Source organism: Pleurodeles waltl, chromosome 6 (assembly GCF_031143425.1).
Source record: "Pleurodeles waltl isolate 20211129_DDA chromosome 6, aPleWal1.hap1.20221129, whole genome shotgun sequence".
NCBI classification, from domain to species: Eukaryota; Metazoa; Chordata; class Amphibia; order Caudata; family Salamandridae; genus Pleurodeles; species Pleurodeles waltl.
Genome location: NC_090445.1, coordinates 410952893 through 410976566, shown reverse-complemented (window position 1 = coordinate 410976566; position 23674 = coordinate 410952893). Strand labels below are relative to the sequence as shown.

Here is a 23674-nt window from a genome sequence, read left to right as displayed (position 1 = left end):
CCAAACTTGAACCCCGTAGGTGGTTTACTTACCTACAAAAACTAACAAACACTTACCTCCCCAGGAACTGTTGAAAATTGAACTGTGTCTAGTTTTAAAATAGCTATATGTCATTTATGTGAAAACTGTATATGCTATTTTGCTAATTCAAAGTTCCTAAAATACCTACCTGAAATACTTTTCATTTGAAGTAATACTTGTAAATCTTGAACCTGTGGTTCTTAAAATAAACTAAGAAAATATATTTTTCTATACAAAAACCTATTGGCCTGGAATTGTCTCTGAGTGTGTGTTCCTCATTTATTGCCTGTTTGTGTACAACAAATGCTTAACACTACCCTCTGATAAGCCTACTGCTCGACCACACTACCACAAAATAGAGCATTGGAATGATCTCTTTTTGCCACTATCTTACCTCTAAGGGGAACCCTTGGACTCTGTGCATACTATTCCTTACTTTTAAATAGTGCATACAGAGCCAACTTCCTACAACAATCATGGATAAACCAATCACCAATACAGTTTAGACAGACAGCACTTGCACTTTAGCACTGGTCAGCAGTGGTAAAGTGCCCAGAGTCATAAAACCAGCAAAAACAGATCAGATACAAATAGGAGGAAGAAAGCAAACCTGCAAAAGATAACCCTGCAAAAGGACCATTTCCAACATATATGATATGCATGAGTTATTCTGATATTGATGTTTATACATTAAATTATATAATATGTATAAGTTACTCTGATATTGAAGTGTATACTATGTTTATCCTATATTTAGTTTAATCCCTGTGGTTTCCGATCTATGGAAATGTTTGTTCATAGGTTTCATTTAAAAAAATACTATTTGGGGCTGGGCACTTGAGATCACTTGGGAGTGAAGGCCTTCGTTTTACTGCTTCGGCATGCTGCGCAAATCACTTACCTGAATTTATGGGCGTAAACATAGAGACGATCTAAAACATTCAGCTGCTCACTGTGGAGCACACAGAGCCTTCGAGTGCCTCTGGCTCTGCGATGTACTGTCAATGGGACCTGCTTCGCCCTCCTTTAGCTGGATGTAATCTGCTTTGCCCGCTTTTACCCGACACATCCCTGAAAAAACTGATAGATGAGCAGGTAGGCATCTCATCTGAAGAAGCACTTCAGTTGGATGCCAGACTGCTGGGTGCACTAGCAGTGATCGCTTTCCTGCAGACCTGGAAGGGGATCAGTGCTTACGCATTCTCGCCTTTTACAATGATTCAGAAAGTTCTTCAGAAAGTGAGGCAGGAGAGATGCTCACTTGTCCTGATAACTCCCTTTTGGGCATCGCAAGCATGGTTTCCCATGACCTTGGAGGTAGCATTCAGCATTCACTTTTTTCTTCCTGCCGTGGAAGGCCTTTTAAATGACACAGATGGAGAGGATCATACACTGGTAATGACAGTGACTTTCAGACTTCTTTGCTTGGAGAATATCAGGAGATCTATACAAAGGTCAGGTCTTTCGGGAAGAGATGAGGATCTCCTTGCGGAGTCCTGGGCTCCAGGAACCCAATACAGGTATAAAAGGATATGGAAAACATGTGTATGTTGTTGCTGGGAAAGGGGCTTGTATCTCGTGGTGTGTTCTATAGCTAAATTGGCCAGTTTTCTAGTAGAACAGTTTGATAGAGGTCTTAGCTATTGAATGCTAAATTGCTGTAGATCTGCAGTTTCTGCAGGATGCAATCTTGTCAATGTCAGGAGTGTAGGGAAAACTTTTATGATCGGTAGAGTACTTAAGAACATCAGATTGAGGAGACCGTCTAGACCTTGGTACAACACCCTATGTGATGTAACTTTTATTCTCAGTATTTTCTTCTTGGCCTAGTAATAGATACTTAGACCTGAAAAGACTTCAATGAAATCAGCCTTCTTGCTTTGTTTAATATCTTAGTGTCGAGTCTCAGATGTCAAAGCTTTGGAGGTAAGTAAAATAGTACATGATGCCTTTTGAGTAACCTTTGAAATCATTAGGCAAACAAAGAGGTCATCCATATCATAATACCCTTGGTCGAGATTTAACACGCATTCATCTAAGGGTTCTTCCCTTTCGTGTACCTCCTCCCACATTAAAGGAAGTAGCGGCATAATATTAGCCTCTGTGTCTTGAATGAAATTCAGATTCTCTTGGCATAACATTTGGAGAATCTCTATTATCCACCATGTTCCCAGGCGGAATGATGGCATTTTCTTCTAATTTACAATACAATCAGACATGTTCATGGAAGCTGTATTTTTGCCTGCCCACTGACAAAATCACTTTTTGCAACTGTTTACAGCGGGACCTGAGTTTCCTTAATATTTAGAATGTCCCACTTTTATATGTTAAGCATCCATCACTGCAGAAGTCTAATGTTCACTTAGGGTTGACTTAGCTGTTATCAAAAATTAGGTCTCCTGCATCACCAAATACTTATCTTTGCCATATATCATATCAGTGGTTTTAAGCTACAGCTAGTCAAAAATGTTCTCTGGAGTTATACACTTAATTCATACATATGGGTGGTGTAAGTACTTACTGCTGTCCTAATGCAACCAAAACCAAACAGGGAAAGTAGGGATGATTGCTACAAAACAATGTTATTGCTTACAGATGTGCATTTTTGTGATGCCCTCGTTCTGCAAAACCTTTCATGTCATGGAATGCTCAGAGTGGGTATTTCTCCCACTCTCCACCTCCCAATCACAGCAAAAGTCTTCAACTCCGAGATAGATGGTCTAAAAGAACTAAGTGGCAGCTTCTCCTCTGGAGGCTGAAAGTGTAACAGGATAGTTTTTAAAAGCGAAGGGTTCCTGTTCAGATGTCCATTATGGAGCGTCATCAACATCTTAATTCATGTTAACCCACTTCCCTTGATCACAAGTACCTAATTGTGTGTTTGGGGCAGACGAGGAAATTGGTAGGAAGGAGGAGGCTGCACTGGTTAAAACAACCACTCTAAAGGTGTTTTCTTCTCAAAATACAAAAATAACCTGAATATCCCAATGTGTGACCAATAAGTATGGTTAATTTGATTTAAGGTAGGTACTCCCCTTTTTAGTATCACACTGTGAACTTACAAATGGCAGATGACTGATTACACTGAGGAATCCCTGTGAGGCCAAAACATGTCTCATGTTGCTTGTATTCCTATACAGCGGGTACATGGCCTTGCAGTTTGGGAGCAGTCTTTTTTTGGTAGTTGAAGACGGCTATTCTCTGTTGGTAGGGACAGTGAGCAGGAAAACAGTGGACTTCAATGCGGTCCATAGGCATTACCAGTCACTGACATTAAGTCAAGCATCCTCTTTTTTCCTCTCAGAAGACCATAAACGTGACATGATTGTGACATTTTCTTTGTTCACATAATAGTAAGCAACATCAGAAATCTAGTGTAAAACACATGCATATTTGTTTATTATTGCAGTGCACGTATCTGGCTGATGCGCTCCTATTGCAGTGACATTCTATAAGCGTGTCTTTGCATGTATGTGCTGAAGAGCATCCCTATGGTGGGGGGGGGGCACTAAGAACGAAGACAAACCTCACATTGTTCTTTCTGGATCTGATTGTTGTGTGTGGCATTTCAGTGGCCATTCTAGCAAATCTACCTATCTTGTTCTTCTGAGAGACAATCCTGCTTACAGACATATCCTAAAAGTAAATCCAGCACTGCTGTTTACTGAAAATCATTTTTAATAATCATTGGTATGCAATATTTCACAGATGGGAATATATTTAAGATATTACACTCCTCTCGTCCAGTCACAAGCCGAATCGCCTTGTGCACGTTGGTTGACGGCTGTGGTCCTCGCAAATACAATTATTAATTAAGACATGAACAGTTGTGAAAAATGATTGAGTAAGCCATGTTTTGAAAGAGTCCCATACTTGGAGTCATAACTGGCATTAGCAGCAGTAGAGAAATGTAGAGCTCTTCTTATGAGATAAAGTGCTGGCTTTAACGTCCAGGCTGAAACACAAAAAGAGATATGTTGATTTTCAAAGTGCGTTCTTGAGGACTCACAGATGTAGTGCTGTGAATGAATTTGTCATTGACCTGCTTTTGAGGTAGCTGAACTCTGAAGGGGGCTGTGGAATACTTATTGTTTAGGTCACCTCGCTGCAGTGGGGGCACAATAACTACATCATCTTAGCTAATGACATCCAGAGGAACCCTTATTGTCAACAACAGTAAAGATTGAGTATGAGGAAAGTGGCCAGGCCTCCAAAGGTTTGTTATTGCCATATATAAAATACAGGATTTGCAACCATAATTTGCGAATCAAAAATATAAATACGCAGAAATCTGAAATGTATAGTGAACGTCACTATATTTATGGAGGTACTGGGTAAATCGAAACAGGACAGAAAGGCGTGACGTGGATACATTATAAAAGTGGTAAAACTATTAGTAAAATGCACCAAAGCAACCCAAAATGTAGTATTACTAGCCGTAATGGTTTGTCGCAGTGAGTTTACAGTTTGCCAAAAGCTGTGAGAAAGAGCAAAGCTGATCTTTTACCTATAACTCTTCGATGTGATACACCTAACTTCAATGCCAGGGGAAATGCGAATGTATTTGATTTCTAAAGCTCAAACATAACTATAGAGCACTGAACAAAAGAGATTTCAAATGAGTGTGCAAGAAGGGCGGGCTCAAGGAGTATCTGGAGAGGGGGAGGGGAGCGAGTATAATAGGGCAGAATGGGGGTTACCAGGTGAGCAGTACGACTGGAAAGGGCCTTATAAAGGACCAGGGTGTGTACGAGAATTTTAGGAATTTACAATTTTTAGACCTCAATAACAATGTGCAGCATGCATACACACACAATTTCATATGCATTAACTGACGTAACACAAATGCTTTTGAAACAAGTTTTCTATAATGTGTAGAAGTGTATTTTCTTTTCTTTTTCTTTTTTTACTGGGATGTTGATTTTTTTTTTTATTTTGCCATGGATTTAGATTACGGCAGCTGCCTCAAAAGTGAACTTTACATGCAGCTAAATTGAATTAGAATGCACCATTTCATATACATTTTGTATCAAATCTTTGGATATTAATAACTTGTACTTCACAGTCATTCACTTAGTGAATCTTCCAGAGTCTTTGGCAAGCGTATCTAAGAATGTACGTTATTATACACATATGCCTTAATGGGTAATTAAACACTCCAAAATTCAAATCCACATATGTGCCCTAATGGGTGCTAATATATAGCTTAATAATCTTTTGAAATTTAGTTTTGTACCTGCTCGATTTTCTTTTCTTTTTTTAATATATATATTTTTTGACACACAGCAGGGTACAAATCTCATCATAAAACCTCATCAGTTACAACAAACAATTAATAATTTATCAATAATAATAAATAAAGCAGGTGCAAGTTCATTAATCATACAGTTACCAATCTATCCTCTAAACCCTTTGGAGCCATGTTGACAAAGGGGCCCAGATTTTCAAACCCCTTTTCCTAGAGGTGGTGCCCTTGATCATATAAAAACAGGTTTCCAAATGATACGCAGACAAGAGGCGCGTAAGCCATTGGTTCCAAGAAGGGGGTTCGGGTTTCAGCCAATCAGATGCGACACACCCGCGCATCACTGACATTGCCAGGAAAATAAAGTATCACTATTGGTTCCAACAGACTGTCTCATCAACCCCTAGCAAAAACCAATTGAGGTGTTAGGCTGATGTCCTGTCTCAAAGTTTTTTTCAAGAATTCTGAAATATCACTAACAAAGCCTGATAGTTTTTCACAGTTAACAAACATATTACATAGAGCAGCCAACAAGCTTCTACACCGGGGACAAGTACTACCTTCTGACCTTCCCCATCTAGCGATCTTGGCAAGTGTGTAATATAAATTAAATAATACTTTATGGTGCTGGGTTTGGGGTCCAGCCGACAGAAACACACACTGAGCCATATCTAAAGAATCTAAGACCGCAGCTTCACTGGCCCACATCCGCCGTTCCCAGTTCGTGACAAAGTGTCCCAAATTGTCTTGCATCGAGTCTACCAAAAGGGGGTAGAAGTTGCTAATGGTACAACATGTTGCATTTTCCAAAACATCCATTAGCTTGATCTTGCCCCCACACGAATTGTCCTTGGAGATAGTCAGTAAGAAGTTCCTGATCTGTAGGAATTTTAAAACATCCTTATTATCCAGGGTAAACTCCTCTTTCAGGTCCTCAAATGCCTTTAAATGGCCGCCCTTATGAAAAAAATCACCCAATTTCTGAACCCCATGATAAGTCTATTTTAAACAATACCTATCTTTAAAGATCCTCGGGAGCATAGGAGTATTCCAGAGCGGCGTATAGTAGCAAAACCCGCCCAATGACTGTTAGTCAAATCCTCCATCTGTTTAAACCAATCCTGTTCTATTTCTAACGGTATAGTCCTAAAAAAAACAGCGCCCAAGGTAAGAGGATCATTTTGCTCACATTACATCGCCCTACAAGTGAGAGCTGTAAATTATAAATACAGCACAGTTCTCTCCTGGCATTCGCTGAAACCGCAGCCAAATTGATTCCAACTACTTCATCCAAGTTGGGTGACAGCCTGACCCCTAAATACTTAGCCTGCGTAACCTTGCGCTCGTCCTTTATGTTTATCCAAGCATTAGTCAGGATTTGACATTTAGCCTTATTTAACAAATATCCAGAGATCCTCCCAAATTATAGCGTCTCTTGCTTTATCTCTGTTATAGCAGCCACTGGATCAGATGTTACAACAGCGATGTCATCAGCACAGGCCAATATTTTAGTGCTTCCCCCTACCAATTCTAGTGGCTTAATTACCCTATTATCTAACAATTTTCTAATCAGTGGGTCAATATATAGGGCAAACAGCAGCGGTGAGCACGGGCTCCCCTGCCTTGTACCCATCTAAATAAAAATATGATCTGATTTTGATCTCACCACTTGCATAGTGGCCGTGGGGTTTCGATATAAATTGTGAATAGTCCTGATGAACCTGGGCTGAAGTTATTTTTATGCAAAACTGCCCATAAAAATGTCCAATGCAAACGGTCGAAGGCTTTCTCCACATCGAGCAATATCACCGACATTGGCAACTTTGCCACTTTTGTGTATCTTTCCCTGAGTAAACCCATGTTGCCAGGGGGAGACTAAATTAATGATCACTGAGCCTAACCAGGTACCTAGAACCTTGGCATAAATTTTGGCATCGCTGTTTATTTAGGAGATAGAGCGGTATGAACCCGGCAAACGCGGATCCTTTTCTTATTTCAAAAAGACTATCATATTCGCCTCCGCCCACGATGCAGGTGGCTGAGACCCTGCTTGCACCTCCAAAAATAGGATGAGGCGCTCTTTCCTCAACTTCCCAAAAAAAGCCGTAATAAAATTTGAGGGGATCTTATCTGGGCCTGCAGCCTTGCCCCTCGAAAGAGCATTAACAGCTACTCTGATCTCCTTATCAGACAGAGGGGCCTCTATCTCATTTGTTTCTCCTTCCTGCAGCTGTCCCACCAAAATATTAGCCATTTACTGAATTACCTCATCCTCTTGGGGGTAGATTTCTTGTGAATACTGTTTCTGATAAAATTCCCTAAGCACTCTTAAGACTTCTAGGTTATCGCTGACCAATTGACCATCATCATCTTCAAGTGTGTTGATGCTACCATAAGTTGTTTTCTGCCTTATTTTTAAAGCCAGTAACTCGCCGACTTTTTCACTATATTCATAACATTCCTGTTGGTGTACCAGGAACTTAGCCGTCGCCATTTCCATATATGTTTTCAGAATCTAACCTTTTACCATGTTATTTCATTTAAAATATCCAACATCGTGGAGCCATTTGTGGCCGCCTCCCTTAACTGCCATTCAACTAAAGCCAGTTTTACTTGCGCTGCCTCCAGCTGTTTAGAGCGCGCCCTCTCCTTGCTAACAGCATATATGAACATCTCTCCTCTAATAGCAGCTTTGAGCATATCCCATACTATATGGCTGGAAGCGGATCCAAGCCCTCATATGTTGGACATACACTGAATCGCCTAGCAACCCTCTATCAAATGACCAGGTCCTAGCCTGAGGTCCATCACTCTCCAAACATACTTCCAGAACCAGAGGGTTATGGTACGACATCATTCTTGGATACCTCTTGATCCATAAGCCCTCTCGCAAAGTGGCTGACACAAAGAAATTGTCCAACCTCACTGATTTCTTATGTGGGAAGGAGAAACATGTATGGCCTAATTCTAAAGATCTACAATTCTGCAAGGCCTCAACCTTGGGTTTCCTTCCCTGATATATTGTTTGATCTTGAATAGGGTATTCATAATCTAGATGTATATTTAAGTCGCCACATACTATCACCGGAGCCGACCAAGATGCAAGCTCCCTGTTAACAAGGTCCAGCACTTCAGGATCATCTACATTCGAACCGTAGATTAAGCAGATTGTGGATTTCGACCCCGTAGTCAAACACTCCAACAACACAAATCGTCCAGCTTTGTCCATGAAGTGTTTTAAAACCCCCAATAACCTAATAAGTGTGATTATGGCTACCCTTCTAGTAGTTGTGCCTTGGCTAGTATATGCCACCAGCATCCATCCATGAAATTCCAGCTGATGTTTCTGTGAACCTGCAATATGTGTCTCTTGCATACACACTATGTCGGCCTTAAAGGATTTTAACCCTTTCCTTACTAGTAGCCGTTTTTTACCATCATTAAGCCCACAAATATTCACAGTTTCTATACGCACTTTGCTTTTCTGACCCATGTTCTCCATTTGAAGCTACTCCTTGACTGCATCACCGGTTCATCCTTTCCACACACTGCATTTGCCTGAGATCTGCTATTAAGAACCATTACTCCCCTGTGTGTCCCCTTAAGAACCCCCCACTACCTTAACCATAGTCCAAAACCCACCCAGCACAGCCGTACCCTAACCCACCCCCCACCATTCTGCTAGGTGAGACCGCCAGACCACAAGGTCAGTAAGATGGAAGTTGTCCTACCCCCCACCCAGCTCGCTACATGACTACCCTTAGAAAAAATCACCCTCAAAGATACTGCTACTACCCATCCACACATAAACCCACTGTAGACCTCAGCCAACCCTCTAAGCTACGAGTGTCTGTTTCCTCCTAGTTCCATAATTCCAGAGTTCAATTTGACCCTCCACCGGTACTCCTGTCTTTCAGCTGCACCAGATATTCCCTGGCCTCAATTTCTGAGCTGTATTTTCTAATGTGTTTTAATTAGGCCTCATTAGGCTGCTACTTTGACAAAGATGGAAGTGATCTTGGTCACTCACTCTGTGCTTCCCCGAATACCCCCTCCTGTACCCATCCTGTGCCCACAAGCTCCGTGGTCTACAGTCAAGCTGCAGTGTATTTGGATATTTCCATTCTTGTTCTGTTCATGACGAAGTTTTGTAGGTCGGATTTAACCGGCAACATGTAATCACATCTTCCATTTCTTCAGCGAGATATATTAATTCACATAGGGAGAGACTGTAACTGTATCTTATTCTGTTCAAACATATCCGAATGATATTAGCATAAAGGCTGCTGCATAATTAATCATTTAATGGATAAGTGCTTAGGAGTTAAGCTAATGATGTTTATTTGTCCTTGTTCTCGGGTTTGCTTAAGAAATCATACATTTGCTCACACCATGATGAATCTGCAGAAATGTTGATGTATAATGTATAAAATCCCCTTCATTGTGGGACGTGAGCCAGAGGTTTTTGAAGGCTTTGCTGTTCTACTATGGATGCTGTCCGATTCTTTTCTGATTTTGCTGCCCATTGAGGCTTTGAATAGTTTCTGATGTTTGCACACTCTCAATAACTCTGCAGTTGACAGCCTTTGTGGCACTGACTATTAAATTTATTTTACAATTTTGTAATACAATCTTTTAACTTTTATTGATCTACAATTCAGTTATTGATTGATTGAGATCATTCAATCCATTATTACTAATGTACTGTTATTTTTTATTGATTTTGTTGTCTGGAGCTGTGCCTCAATGCAGTGCTTATCAAATTGAGGTTTACCACCGTCTCTGGTCTAGAACATTGGGGAAAATCTGATTGATTAAGATTTATGCTGTCCCAATTTTGGGGGTAACCCTTTGATCCCACAGTTGCAGTTGGGAAAAGGAGAGGATCCTCAGGACCTGTATGGAGGTGGGCTTGAGTTGAAAGGTAGGGTTAAAGGTTAGGGCAGCATCAGGCTCAAGAAGGAAGCTGGGGGAAGACAGTTTGGGGTAGTTATGTTACAAACTGATGTTGCTTGAAGAGATGACTCTTCAACTTCATAAAGTGGGGTTGGAATCGAGCCTGGCCCTTCTCAGCAGCAACTACAGTTCTTCTAAGGGTGAAGACACATGCAAACCCTAAAATAACCCATTCTCTGTCCTCTGACAGCTTGACACAGAGCAGTCAGGCATAACTCTGAGGCAGTATGTAAAGTATTTGGGCAACATTTTTAAACAGTAACACAGTGAAAGCACACCGCAAACGGAGCCACCTACAGGATTAGACAAATAGAGCAATTTTTAATAACTAGAAGAAGACCAAAATGACAAAAATCCAGTCAGTGGAGCTAGATATATTCAATTTTGAAGATTTTAGTAAAAATATCACCAAAACGTGTAACACGCCAACTGCGGATATCTGGTTGTGCTGGTCTCAGACAAAGTCACAAATTCAGGCCGACTGTGATGGATCGCATGCCGGCTACAGGGACACAGGCCAGCTAAACAGAGTACCTTAAATCCTGGTTTGCATAGTGTTGTGAGAATCTACATCAAAGATGCAAAGCGCAGCCAAAGTGATTCCATAAAAGGCAAAGCTAGGTCCTGCTTGCATTGCAAAGTCCTAAGTTGATGATGTGTTGTGCAATCGGGGTGATGAGTCTGTTCTGAGGGGCTGCAAAGTAGCGATGTGAAGTCCAGCATTGGCGTTGAGACTGTCATTGACAAGAGATGTGATGAACTGTGCCAAGGATGCATTGAGCTGGTTCTGATAAAATGAATGGTTGTGATGCGAGTCCTTGCAGCAGGTCCTACCCACGCAGCAGTGGCAATTTATTGGTTCTGCTCCGGGTTGAGCCCCGTAGCATAGAAGATGACAGTTCAGCTGGATCCACAGAGACCGGCAGAGCATATAAGGCCCATTTCTAAGGGCCCAGGAGTGGGGTAGAACAACATGGCTGGGCAAACTCACAGGTGGCAGAGTCTGGGTGCTGAGTCAACGGTGTTGGAGCCTTCTGTCCCTAGTCAACTAGCCCTTGTAGTCACTCTGGTGTTCTGGGTGCATGAGATGCAGGTCCAGTCCTTTTCACCCAGGCAAAAGGGCACCAGGTCAGCACAGCAAGGAAGAGTGGCAGTTCAGTAGCTCAGCAGTCCTTCTTCCTTGCAGAGAATGCACAGGTCTAAAAGTGCCCTGAAGTGGTGTTGTCTAAGGTGCAATAATTATACCTGGTACCCTTCCTCTGAAAGATGAGTGAAGATTTTAGAAATTACCTTTGATGTCTACAAGTACCTGTCTTCTTTGTCCTGACTCCAGACTAACTACAGTGGGTATATGCAGTCCTTTGTGTGAAAGCATAACACAACCTATTCAAGTGTAAGTGGGGCTGTGCCCTACTCCTCCCTACCATCCTGCCACATCTAATCTCCCACCCATCCAGCCACATTTAAGCTCTCTATTGTGGGCGGCTGTCTAGGAGGAATACACAAAGCCCAACTGTCAGCTACTCCTAGCATTTGACTAAAAACAGGCTGCAGGCACTAAATAGATAGGCAGAAAAATGCCAACTTCATAAAAGTGGCATTTACAAAATTGTAATTTAAAATCCGGTTTCACCATAACCCAGGATTTTTCACTACCATTCCGAAGACACCAAATATGAAGTGATTACCTGCTCTCATTTGAAAATTACAGCCTATTAAACGTAATAAAGTACCTCCAATGTTGGTCTATAGGAGAGGGAGGCTTTGCGCTAGTGAAAAAAGATTGTAAGGGGTTTTCACTACCAGTGCATACAAAACTGAAAGGTACATGTTGTGAGTTTTAAATACACTGCACCTTTCCCTCTGTGCAGTTTAGAACCTACAACAGGGGTGATTTATATGTATTAAGAAGTAAAGTTAGGGCCAGGAGAAAAGTCTATTTTGCCAGAACGAACTGGCAGTTTAAATTGTGCACATAGACTGCAATTACAGGCCTGAGACATGTTTAAAGGGCTACTCAAGTAGGTGGCTCAGTCAGTGCTACAGGCCCACTGGTAGCATTTAATTCACAGGCCCTGGGCACAGGTAATGCCACTTTACTAGGGGTAGTGCCACTTTTCTAGGGGTTTACAAGTAAATGAAAGTAAATTAAATATGCCAATTGGGTATAAGCCAATGTTACCATGTGTTACAGAGGAAGCACATGCACTTAAGCACTAGTTGCTATCCCATAGGATAACATTTAATTTATTTCCTATCCCATAGGATAACATTTAATAAGTGCTAACTTTTGATTGGTAACAGTTAAACCGTTCCTCTTTGATGTCTGAGAAACTGTAAGTAAAAATCCTCTTTAATAGTAAAGTAGGATTTTAAGTTGCAATTTTGAAAATTACACTTTCAGAAAGTTGGTGTTTTTCTGTCCTATTTGGTGCCTGCAGCCTGCTCCTGGTTCACACGACTGGGTGTAGTTGACAGTTGGACTTTGTTTATTCCTCCCAGACAGCCACACATTAGAGGGTTTGGAGCACCTGGGTGGCAATCAACTAACAGGCTAGGGGTGTGGAGCTGGGCACAGCACCGCTTGCAACTGTATTGGCTGTGCTCTGCCTGCACACAAAGGACTTGTCACCAGTGCATTGTTCATACAGCTAGCTTGGAGGCATGGCAGGGGAGGCAGCAAACTTTAAGGACTTCAAAGGGAATTCTCTAGAACCTTTCCTACTTCAAACCTGGCACCAGGTATAAATATTGGACCCTCAGACCCACATCTTCAGTACACTCCTGGAACTGTGGCTATTACAGAAATGGAGTTCTGTGCTGCGTTGCTGCCAGAAGGACTGTCACACTGACGCCCTGCTACTCTACCACCCTGCTTGCTGTGAAGGAAGATTGGACCTGCACCCTTCATCCCAGGCTGAAGTGACTTCAAGGGACAACTGTCTGACCGGTTTTGAGATACAGGGACATAACAAGTTCCAGAGGCTTCCTCGCAACTGCCCAGCCGACCTGCTGCCTGTACCCACAAGGGGACCTGCAACTGGACCTGCCTGAGCCATGCTGGCCCCTGCTAGAGTGAGTCCCTGTCCCCCAAGAGGTGCCCCTCAGTTCCTGAACGCTTGGTGTGGTATCAGTTGAGCTCATCTCAAAAGAAAAGGAGAAATCTTGATGTGTTAGGCTCTTTGCAAATCCAAGCAGGCCTGTTTGTGCTAGGTTCTTGCTGCCCGTGCCTCCTGCCAGTAGAAAATTGCAGTTCAACCAACTCTTTATGCCAAAATGACAGGTAAAGGAGCTCATCAACACAAGGTTTGTACTTTGTGCTACAGCAAGGACAGCTTGCGGTGGCCACCAATGTGAAGCTCCTGCAAGACTGTCCATGACACTCAACACTTTCTTCCCACTACAGTGGCGACCATCTGCAACGCCCAACCCGTTTTTTTGTGATACAACAAGCACCCGCAATGCTCTCTCTGCACCTCACGGCCCATTCCACTGTGAATGGAACTCTTTACGCTGGACTTTGAGAGTAACTCTTTCAGCTAGACTAACCTGCTTCCTCTGTCTGGCCTGTGCTCCATCGCAGGACCCCCTGCCGTGTAACCCAATTTCCAATAAACCTGCTAGTGAATCCTGCCCAGGTGGGATTCAGGTCTTTTCAAAGGAATTAAATAGCTTTACTATATGTTCATAATTAGCTTAGAATGATTTGGACTGGGTGTATACTGTGGCTCCATGAGCAGCTTCGATTCTTGACCTACGCAATTATTTGAGACTGCATGAGGCAGGTATCCGAGGGAATGGCCAGGACTTTCCTTTTCGAAGGATAGCTTCCAGGTGTTCCCTTTGCCCCCTATACAGTCTGCATTTAAGCCTATAACCTATGGGGTGTCTATGGGCTCTTCCTTAAGCCCGCCGTTTATTTGATATGGTCTTCATTGCCAGATTGCTGATATCTTTCGGCCTCTTGTTCACTGATGATACTCATATAAGTCTTCCTCTTGACAGCAACATAGTCCTTGCCAGGCACTGCCTGTCTGTAGTTGTGAGCTGGATAAAAGGCATCTGTGTGAGGTTCTAGCCCTGGGGAGGACTCTTTGCTCCTGGTGTATGGATCAGTGTCTTTATGCTTTTGACCACTCCCTTACAAATGGAAAGGACCACTGTGTATAGCGTTGGAGTTAGCTTTGCTCAAGATCTTTCTTTTTATTTATCCTGTTTTAAAAGTCAAAAACAACTTCTACCATCTAATGGTTCTTAAAAACAGATCTTCTCATTCCTCCCTGTCAAGGTGATAGTCGGCTCTTCCTTGACTACTGCAGCGCACTCTCTCTGGGACTTCTTCTGTACTAGATTCACTTTCTTCAGTTAATAGAGAATGCAGCCCCCTGTCTTTGGTTGGACTGCGACACTGAACCCCAGGCTCATCATTTGAACAGTTTCATTGGCTATCAGTACTAGGGTGCTCAACTTTTAAGAATGGGTGTATTTGCCAAAAAGCCCTTCACAATCAAGGACCTAACCAAATCAACATGCTCTCTTTTCATTTATTAGCAGACGGACACTTTGTAGTCTGCTTAAGTTCATCTATCCAAACATCAGGAAAATTGCTTGGAACTCCTTGCCTCTAGTGCTATGTTCCTTCCCCAATCATCCAGCATTCAGAAGTTCTCACAAATCTGGTTATTCAGTATGCAACCCTTTGGTCCTACAGAAAATTCAAGGGCCAGAACACCATAATAGATATTTGCGGACTTTATACATTTTTTAAAAACTGCAAAATGAAATAATATAGGCAGCCTTGTTAAAAAAAAAAATAGAAAGCAACAGAGAGTTTCAACAATACATCTTGGCAAACTACTTGTTTACTTATTGTTGGTAACGATGCTGGATGACAAGTATGTGATGGCTTTGGACTTTGCATGCATCCAGGAAACCTATAACTAGACTGGTACTTACTGCTGAACTCTGTTTACAATGCAGAGAAAGAATAGGTTTTATACTACAAAATAAATACAAGAAACCTCTGGAATATCCACTTCTCGTGTCTTTGGAATACATCACTTTAAACAAAAGCTGAATAAATGAATGGGTAAGTGGGTGTAGAAATAATTACAGGTCACTGCAGATGGGTGGGCACAATGGTCCCTTGGATCCTAAACCATTACTACGCTGATGGCTCCTGAGTTACACAAGGGATTTGTTCTTCGGTGTCCAACTCGACAGCTCGCAAATTACACTCATTTGCCATGTAATAGGCACGCACCTTGATAAAGTAAGAATCACTCACCCTTTGGGTTAATTTTCCTGAGTTCATCAAATGGAAAACACGACCTCCCTCTTCTGGACACACCGTTTTGAGCTCATCTCGGCTCAGATCCAGTAGCTGCTGTCCAGTGAGAACTCCTAGGCACGTCTCTGTGCTGTGGCAGGAAAATGGAGAAATGGAAAAATGAGAGGCATGCAAAATAAAATATAAAAAAATGCCAAGAAATAAGAGAAACAAAAGAGGAGAGATGTTATGGGTAGAACCCAGTGGGGTGGAATAGTCGAGAAAGTGAGAGGCCTGGCGAAAGAAGATAATAAGCAGCAAAGGTTGAGGGAGTAAAACTGAGGTGGTAAAATGTGAACCGGCCTGATACTTTCCAAGGGTACATAAAGGTGAAGATACTGAGAAGAGGAGGAAGGAGATCTTTGTGTATGGGCCCTTTTCCTGAAGTAGAATGTGTTGGTGTGATCTGGTGTTTGTATGTGCCTGTGGCACTGTAATCCTCCTGAAGGAACTACAAGAGGGAGTCATCATAATTGTAGAGTGACAGGGAGAATCTGTTGGATTTATTTGGATGGTCTGGTGTACTGGTGGTTACATATTGATTTTGTGCATGCACAGCATTTACTTGCTAGCTTTGAAGAGAGAATGCTCATGTGGCTTACTTGCTTATGTTGTGAGCTGTCACCAGGCAAAGTGGACCTGGATGCTGTGCTCACATCCTGCTCCCCAAAGTAGGCTGGAAGATCTGGTAGGAGGTGATGTTCCATCAGGAACAACTTTAGCAACACAAAAGGATGATGGACGGAGTGCTGAACAATTCAAACACTCACCCCCAGTCACAGATCTGGGTTTAATCCATTGTTCTTTTGCTCACCATGCCACCCCAGTTTGGACCCAGCCATATGTAAATCAGTCTTGACCCTGTTCCTCATGGGAACAGTCCAGCCCAAACTGCCAGGCCAGGTCCTCCCTGGACGGGAAACAAGCATCCTGGGACCGGTTTCAGAGTATCACCCTTCATCAGCCAGCCTAGTTTGAATCCAGTGGCACACTGAGCAAGGGACCCACGTCTGGGCATACCCTTCCCACTTTGGACAACTTTAGCAACACAAAAGGATGATGGATGGAGTGCTGAACAATGCAAACACTCACCCTCAGTCACAGATCTGGGTTTAATCCATCGTTCTTTTGCTCACCATGCCACCCCAGTTTGGACCCAGCCTAATGCAAGGCAGTCTTGACCCATCAGGAAGACATCAGCTTGGAAGGGCATTCATCAGAAAACCGGACAGGACTGCTCAAGCCTCTGATGAGGAGGTTCCGCAGAGCCTTGCTTGTTCCACACTGTCATGACATCCGAGGAGGAAATGTTGAAGCCCAGTGGCAGGTCGCCAGTACAGGGCTACCAACCTGGGTGGGTGAGAATAGGTACAGGTGTGCCAGACCTCCTTTGCTTAGATGACGGGATGAACCCTTGCTAGAACAGGCCACAGCTTCTTTAGAAGAAGAATAAGCTTGCCCAAAACTCAATGGAACCCTTAAAGATATCGAAAGTTTAGCCATTCCCCTTTCCCAAAAGCCTCTGCCATACCTCATTTGTTTCCATATGTGCTTACTGGGGACAGTGTGGTGAACTCATAAGCTTACTAGGAAGTCCTGGCCCAAAAGTTAATGACCCATATACTCCAATCTCATTTCAGAGAGTCTGAGTGCCCCAAGAGCCAGCATTGAGTGGGATAAAGAGTGCTAGATCTGTGTGTAGTTACGTCTATGTAAACAGCGGACACAACAGAAAATCTAGACTGTCCCACACAGAAATCAGAAAAGGGAAAAACCCAAAAATAGATTAGGAAGCCCAAGGCAGAGCCCAACAAACCCCATTCACAGAGGCCCCCGGCAATGTCATCACCATAGAGGCCAAACAAAACCAAGGACGAAGAACCAATGGCCACGAAGCAACTGGAACAAAAGTTCACCAACACGAACTGCAAAGCCCAACCAGAGAAACAAAGGCAAGCACATAAACCAACAAGAGGAAAGCCAGAAAAAGAGGGGAGACTGGCAAAGGGAAAAGCCCTGACCAGACCACCCCCCCAACATGCCAGAAATGAAAGAAAGACACCCCTGGTCCACCACGGGGCAAAACAAAACCACCAAACCCCACATACAGCCCTGCACACGAAACGGCCAGACCAACAGGGAAGTCAGATAGGACATGCAAAGTGTTGCAGGGATTTGTAGAGAAGATTGATCAAGAGTTACAAATTTACAAAAAAGGCTTATTTAGGCTAGATTGTTGAAAGAAGGACTGCATGTCCGATTGTTGTAGGAAAACAGAAAAAGATTGCGCTCATCAGAGGGTTGCAAGAAAGGTTTATGAAGTTTAAAGGATTTCCTGAATGAATCGGCACTCACAGTTTGGAAAAGCCATGCGTTCTTAGCCATGTAGCAACTTCTTTGGTGCTTGAGGTTGGACTCAGGACCACCGGACCCTGGACGTCTGGACCCTGCAGAGAAAACATGTAAAGATTTACACCTGCTCTTAGAAACTTGTTTAATCACAAAAGCGACAGCCTGGCATTTGATACTCAGTACATATTGAGCTTGTCATATTCAGAAAGAAATAATCTGTCTGATCGAGCACATTGAACTGAAGAGGGTCAGACAAGAGGTACGCGATTAATGCTGCTGTGTGGTTTTGACTATCATACTTTACAACGCATTGCAATACCACACAGGGCTTGACAATACATGCCTTTGACCTGCAATGCTGTTGTAAAGTCTGAAACCCTAAAAACACCTTACTTTTTCTTTACCTGTAACATTCATTACCCTTATGCATCCCTTAACCTTTAAATTCCTTTTTGTAAAAATAACATGTTTATGTCATTTAAAAAAATACTTATCTGCGTAGTAGAGTGCAGTGGACTAAAGTACCAAAATGTGGCCTGCGTGGTACTTACCTGTGTTGTAACTTCCTGCGGGTTAAAGACTATGGGGTTAGGACTGTATACCTTGGTTTTATTTTATGCGGGTACCTGTCTGATGTCGCTCTGTGGATCTACTGTATGAGGGTACTCGATAGATACCTTATTGGGGTTCCCCAGTGGAGGTAAAGGATTCAAATCTACCTGATGCTGCATTTAACATTTAACTGCCTTCCCACTCTGGATATTTAATATCTTTACCTGTGCTTTAGCTACAACCTACATCTGTTCCAATTAAAGATGTGCCCTTTTTGTTTCTGAATTGCCACTCTTTAGGTCATTTGATTGTTTGAAAGTTACCTGTACCGCTGCCCAGAGAACAGCCACAGGAACCAGTAGTGACTGACAGATTAAAACAAATATTTCAAAATTTTGAATGTGTAGGTTAGTTTTCATATTCTTACCTGCTTCAAGAACATATTGACTTGTGAGTTGTAATTTGTAACTGTGGCAGATCCAATCAGGACCAAATCTACAGTACACATATAATTTGAGCTGAAAAGACCAGTGATGAAGTTAGACCGCAATAATCCTGAACATGTATGACAGTCATGAGATATGATATTATATATATATAGTATAAATGTACTCTACGTGAGTACCTTCCAAGGACATACACATTTTTGTCTGGAGTCACTCTCTCATCTTTGTACGTCATTGCCCTCCTCTCTAGATACTAGTTCATAGAGCCCCAAAGCAGAGCACACGTTCGGTGTGAGGGGCTACTTTGGGCTTCACAGGAATAGACTTAGAAAAAAGGTATGCAAGGCTGAGACCATCTTGGTTTTTTAATGGATGATAACTCTGGAATGTATTTCTAGTAACAAAGCAGATTTCCAGATTAAATACTCATCACTATGCATAACATATAGGACTAGGAAATGTTTGTGGAGGAAGGTGGAGGTATTAGGATTATCTCTGCAATAACCATCAAGAGAAAACAAGTTTACCCTATAAAACACCGTGGTGACTTACTGCTTGGAACTGAAGATTAAAATAAGATCTCTGCTTTGCTTGATGCACTGAGGAATACCTGGCTGACGGCCACAGATCTTGGGCGGTTTTGTTTAAATGTCTGTCCCTAGCATCTGCCTTCTAGACTCTTCTCCACATACTGGTAGCATGAGGAGAGGTTGCATGCTGTGTGTTGCCCTGCTTTCGAGGAACTTCAGGCCAGATGTAGCAAGATACGATTTTGCGACTCGGAAATTGCCAGTTGGTGCGACTCGCAATTTCCGAGTCACAAAATCATATGCAGAATGAGGTCGCAATTTGCGACCCCCTTGTGATTCCCTGCACTCACAGGGATGGTGGCCTGCTGGAGACAGCAGACCTCCATGTCTGTGACTGCTTTTTTAATAAAGCAGTTTTTTTTGGGATTGCAGCCCGTTTTCCTTAAGGATATATGGTTAGATACATGACTATTGATGAGTCAAAGGATGGATGCAATTTGAAAGGGTGAAAGGATGCATAGAAGAAGGTTTAGTTGATGTGTGAATGGATGGAAAGGTGAAGGGACGAACATATGGGTGGAAGAATAGATGGAAGGATGAGTTATGGTGTCAATAGATGTTTGGAAGAAGGGAGAAAGTGTGAATGGAACTGTTCTAAGAACTGCTGGGTTCATTGGCTGTGCATGCTCAGTGTGACCAGAGATATGGTTTAAAGTGTGGGGGGGGAGGGTATTATAATTTTCTAGCTACTCCCTTGGTATGGTATTCACTTGGCCCATGTCACATTATATAGGTTTCTGGTTGTTGTTGTCGTGGGATCCTCCAGTAGGAGAGGCCCGGTCTGGCAGGTACCTAGATGAAATGGGTACCTTGTAATACTAAACTCCCAGTGAAGAGATACATTTGGTACCTCTCTGCTTAATGCTGCTGTACCGCCCAAATTGAGAGGTGTCTTATGAAGGAAATTGACTAATGCTGCTGTTAGAATAGGTTCATTATATTCCTCACTGTGGTCGGCAGAGGCTAGTATATATCATGTAGTTAAGTTATCTTAGTGCTGTTGAGATGTCCAAATTGAGGGATTTGTTTGCTAGGTACCTCTTTGCTGTTGTTGTTGCTCGTGTTCTCAAGAGGTTCTAGGACATTATTTGGGATGTACCCGCGTTCATTGCTAGATGTCTTGACCATCCACCACTGCTTGCTCTGATCCAAGACCTGAAACGAAAAACAGAATTTGCTTAAGTATATCTTTGTTAAAAAAACAACTCTGGATGAAACAGCCCTGTGTAGCAGATCTCACAGTGCCACATTTCTCAGTACCAACCATCACATGCATTGGTATCATCCCATCACTCCCAGTGGACCACCATGCTCAATGCTTTGGAACAACTTGGTCTCATGCCCCAGATACACCTGTCCACATTTTAAGGTCTGATCAAGTGTCTGAAAACCAGCTTGTTTCATGTATCAGTGCCAATCTGTCAAATGCCTCATTGACAACATGCTATGTGCTCAGTATCACCCTGTAACAAACCTCTATAGCTCCATGCTACATGTTATTGAAATCCCACAATGTGTCTCAATACCAGTGTGCCGTGTGTCTCTGTACCACCATGCCAGGTCCCACTACTATCCTGGCAAGCACCACAGTGCCACCCTGCATTCAGTCTAAGTACATAAATGCCAATAGGCCTGATTCAGGTGGAATACTCACAATGTTTGAAGCCAAAATGGTTTTAGTTTGGCTGTCTGCTGCTTGAAATTGCATCTCCTTCAATAGAAGTCAATGGGTGAAATACATTCTCCTGATTATGTTATTTAGAATCTCCCTTTTTTTAAATGTTGCCATGTATGTTAGTACCAGCCGGTCCTGCACTATTATACGACCCGATAATATTTATCGTAGTCACTACCACAATGCCTTATTTCTCAGTACCATGCTTTTATGAGCCGTAGTACCATATTAGCACATCTTCTGCTAAAATAGTGTAGTATACCTCAGTATGGACCACTTACCTTACTTGGTACTATCTTGCCATTAGCATCTCTGCCATACTGACACATTTCTCATTGCCACCAGGATGCTTGCCTCTGGTCCATCGTGCCAAACGCCTCCATACCACTGTGCAACATGCCCATGTACGAGCTTGTCACAGGATTAAGCACCATTATGCCTGTATTCCAGTACCATGCTACCACCTGTCTCATTCCTCTTCTACAGTTGCCTTCCTTCCTTCCTGTCACATGCCCTAGAAACATGCTGCTACATACCTCTTTATCACCTTTCTAGGATCCTCAATAACATCATGCCAGTGCCCCTAAAGCACCATTCTAGGTCCCATGCCAGGGCTCCTCTGTGTTTCACCTTCAGATGTAGAGAAACCAGCGCCTCCCACCATCAGCTCTTTCACCTCATTATGTCCCCTCATAAATACAAGGTTGTTCAGAAGGCACTTGTGTTGTCTGAAGGACAGAGTCCCTGAACAGCAGCCACAATGTAGATCAGAACCCTGCCTGTGAGATGTCTATGCAACTTGTAGTGTATTGTGTTTCTGTGAATATTCATGCCTTATGACCTTCTTCACTGAGCTTATTTGAGTCTTGTGAGATTCCTCACCTGTGTTTGCCCCTGTCTACTCAACTTTCTATCTGTTTTTTTAGGCACAGGTCTGTCTATCTGTATCTGAATGTCATCCTCTCCTTGTGTGTGTCTGTTTGCCTCTGCTCCTCTTTTTGAATATCCACACCTCCCTGTGACCCTCCCATGCCCATAAGATAGATAATGTCAGTGGCACTATCCGTTGCGATCCTTTGAAGTGCGAGTATGTGCAGCAGGTGAGATTAAAGGATGGCTATTGGTGCACTTGTTTTCCTTTGTGTGACCCTCTGTTATTGAAAAATAGTGGACATCAGAGTGAGTTCATTCTTCTTAGGTAGTGAGTATGGAATCACTATATTTGTCCTTTGAATATTCCAAGATTGAGGGTGTCACTGAGTCAGTCTCTTCATGTGATGTCTGTTAACCTGCCACGGGGGATGTCAGTAAGTCCGTCTTTGTAACCCCTTTTCTTAGTGTAAATCTGCGCTCTGGTCCCTGTTACCTGAGTTGATGGAACAGCTATGGATGAGTCTCACTGTGTTCAAACTGCTCATTTAAGTCTGTGCCTCTATCCCCTCACATGGTCATATAAGAAAGGCTGCTCTCTAAAACTAGGCATATCAGAATGTCCTGCTGCTTTAACACACAAATAACCTTTGCTCACCTCTACCACATCCCCCTTCATTATGGTCAGCTCCCTGTTGTTCCTGCCAATAAAGTCATACATAGCACGCATGAGCAGGGGCCGAAGCTGCTCCTGAGTGGACTCCCTGTGAGTAGATAAAAGCATCATATCAAGGCACTGCCCACCCATGGACTAGGCACACTGCATGCAGCTTTGGACAAAACACAATTTGTGAAAAAACTCAATGACATGCCCTAGAACCATGGTGTGACTTAACTCTTCATCAGGGGTCGGGGAGATAGCGTAAAAGAGAAGGGATGCTGTAGTGGATACTTGCTCAATATATGAAGAGAGGCAAGGCTAAGGAACTTGGAGAGAAGGATAGACGAGAGGAGAGGAGCAATAGAGCAGAAGGAGGGCAAGTATATGTGGTGTGGATAAATCTGAGAGCAGGTCAACTTTAAATTGAGCCATCTCTGTGCTAAATATACATTATGTAAACATTCAAGTCATACAGATTATTCTTCAAAAGTGGGAATCTGTATATTTAGTAAATGTACATAATAATTGTTACAGTACCATACCCAGTGGTGGCTGCGGCAAATCTCAAGGGAAGGTGCGGGCAGGGGGAAAAGGAGGTGCGGGGGGGGGGGGATAAAATAATAATTAAAAAAGAAAAAACTCACCTTTGCTGCTACTGCCACTGCCCCCTCACTCCTCTTACCTCAATGGTATACGTGCCCCAGCAGTCCCTGAGACACCAACGCATGCTCCCCATGCAATCCTGCTGCTGCCCTCATGCTATACCTAGCATGAGAGCAGTGTCAGGATTGGTCGGAGCTACTTGGTCTGCCACTCAGACAGTGAATGGGAGTCTGTGCAGTTTCTCCAACCCGGCTGTGCACAGGCCCCAGGAACCATCACCCCGTGGCTACCTAATAAAAAATTTGGGGGGACCACGCAAACCCCCCTCGGGCCCTAGGGACCACCACCTCCCCAGGGCAACATTAAATAAATAT

The 23674-nt window shown here is 42.9% G+C and overlaps 1 protein-coding gene across 2 annotated transcripts in view; it reads right to left on the bottom strand.

The window, feature by feature from the left end:
• Positions 1–3681: 3681 nt before the first annotated feature.
• The window catches only part of EPS8L3 (EPS8 signaling adaptor L3), a 187055-nt gene continuing 167062 nt past the window's right edge, over positions 3682–23674 (bottom strand). For both annotated transcript variants that reach the window (XM_069238344.1, XM_069238345.1), the window contains 5 exons: positions 22695–22800; positions 20530–20646; positions 17907–17998; positions 15510–15642; positions 3682–3976 (listed from right to left, as the gene is read on the bottom strand). In XM_069238344.1, coding sequence (XP_069094445.1) covers positions 3965–3976; positions 15510–15642; positions 17907–17998; positions 20530–20646; positions 22695–22800 — 460 coding nt within the window. In that variant the 3' untranslated portion in view covers positions 3682–3964. The remainder of the gene's footprint in view (positions 3977–15509; positions 15643–17906; positions 17999–20529; positions 20647–22694; positions 22801–23674) is intronic.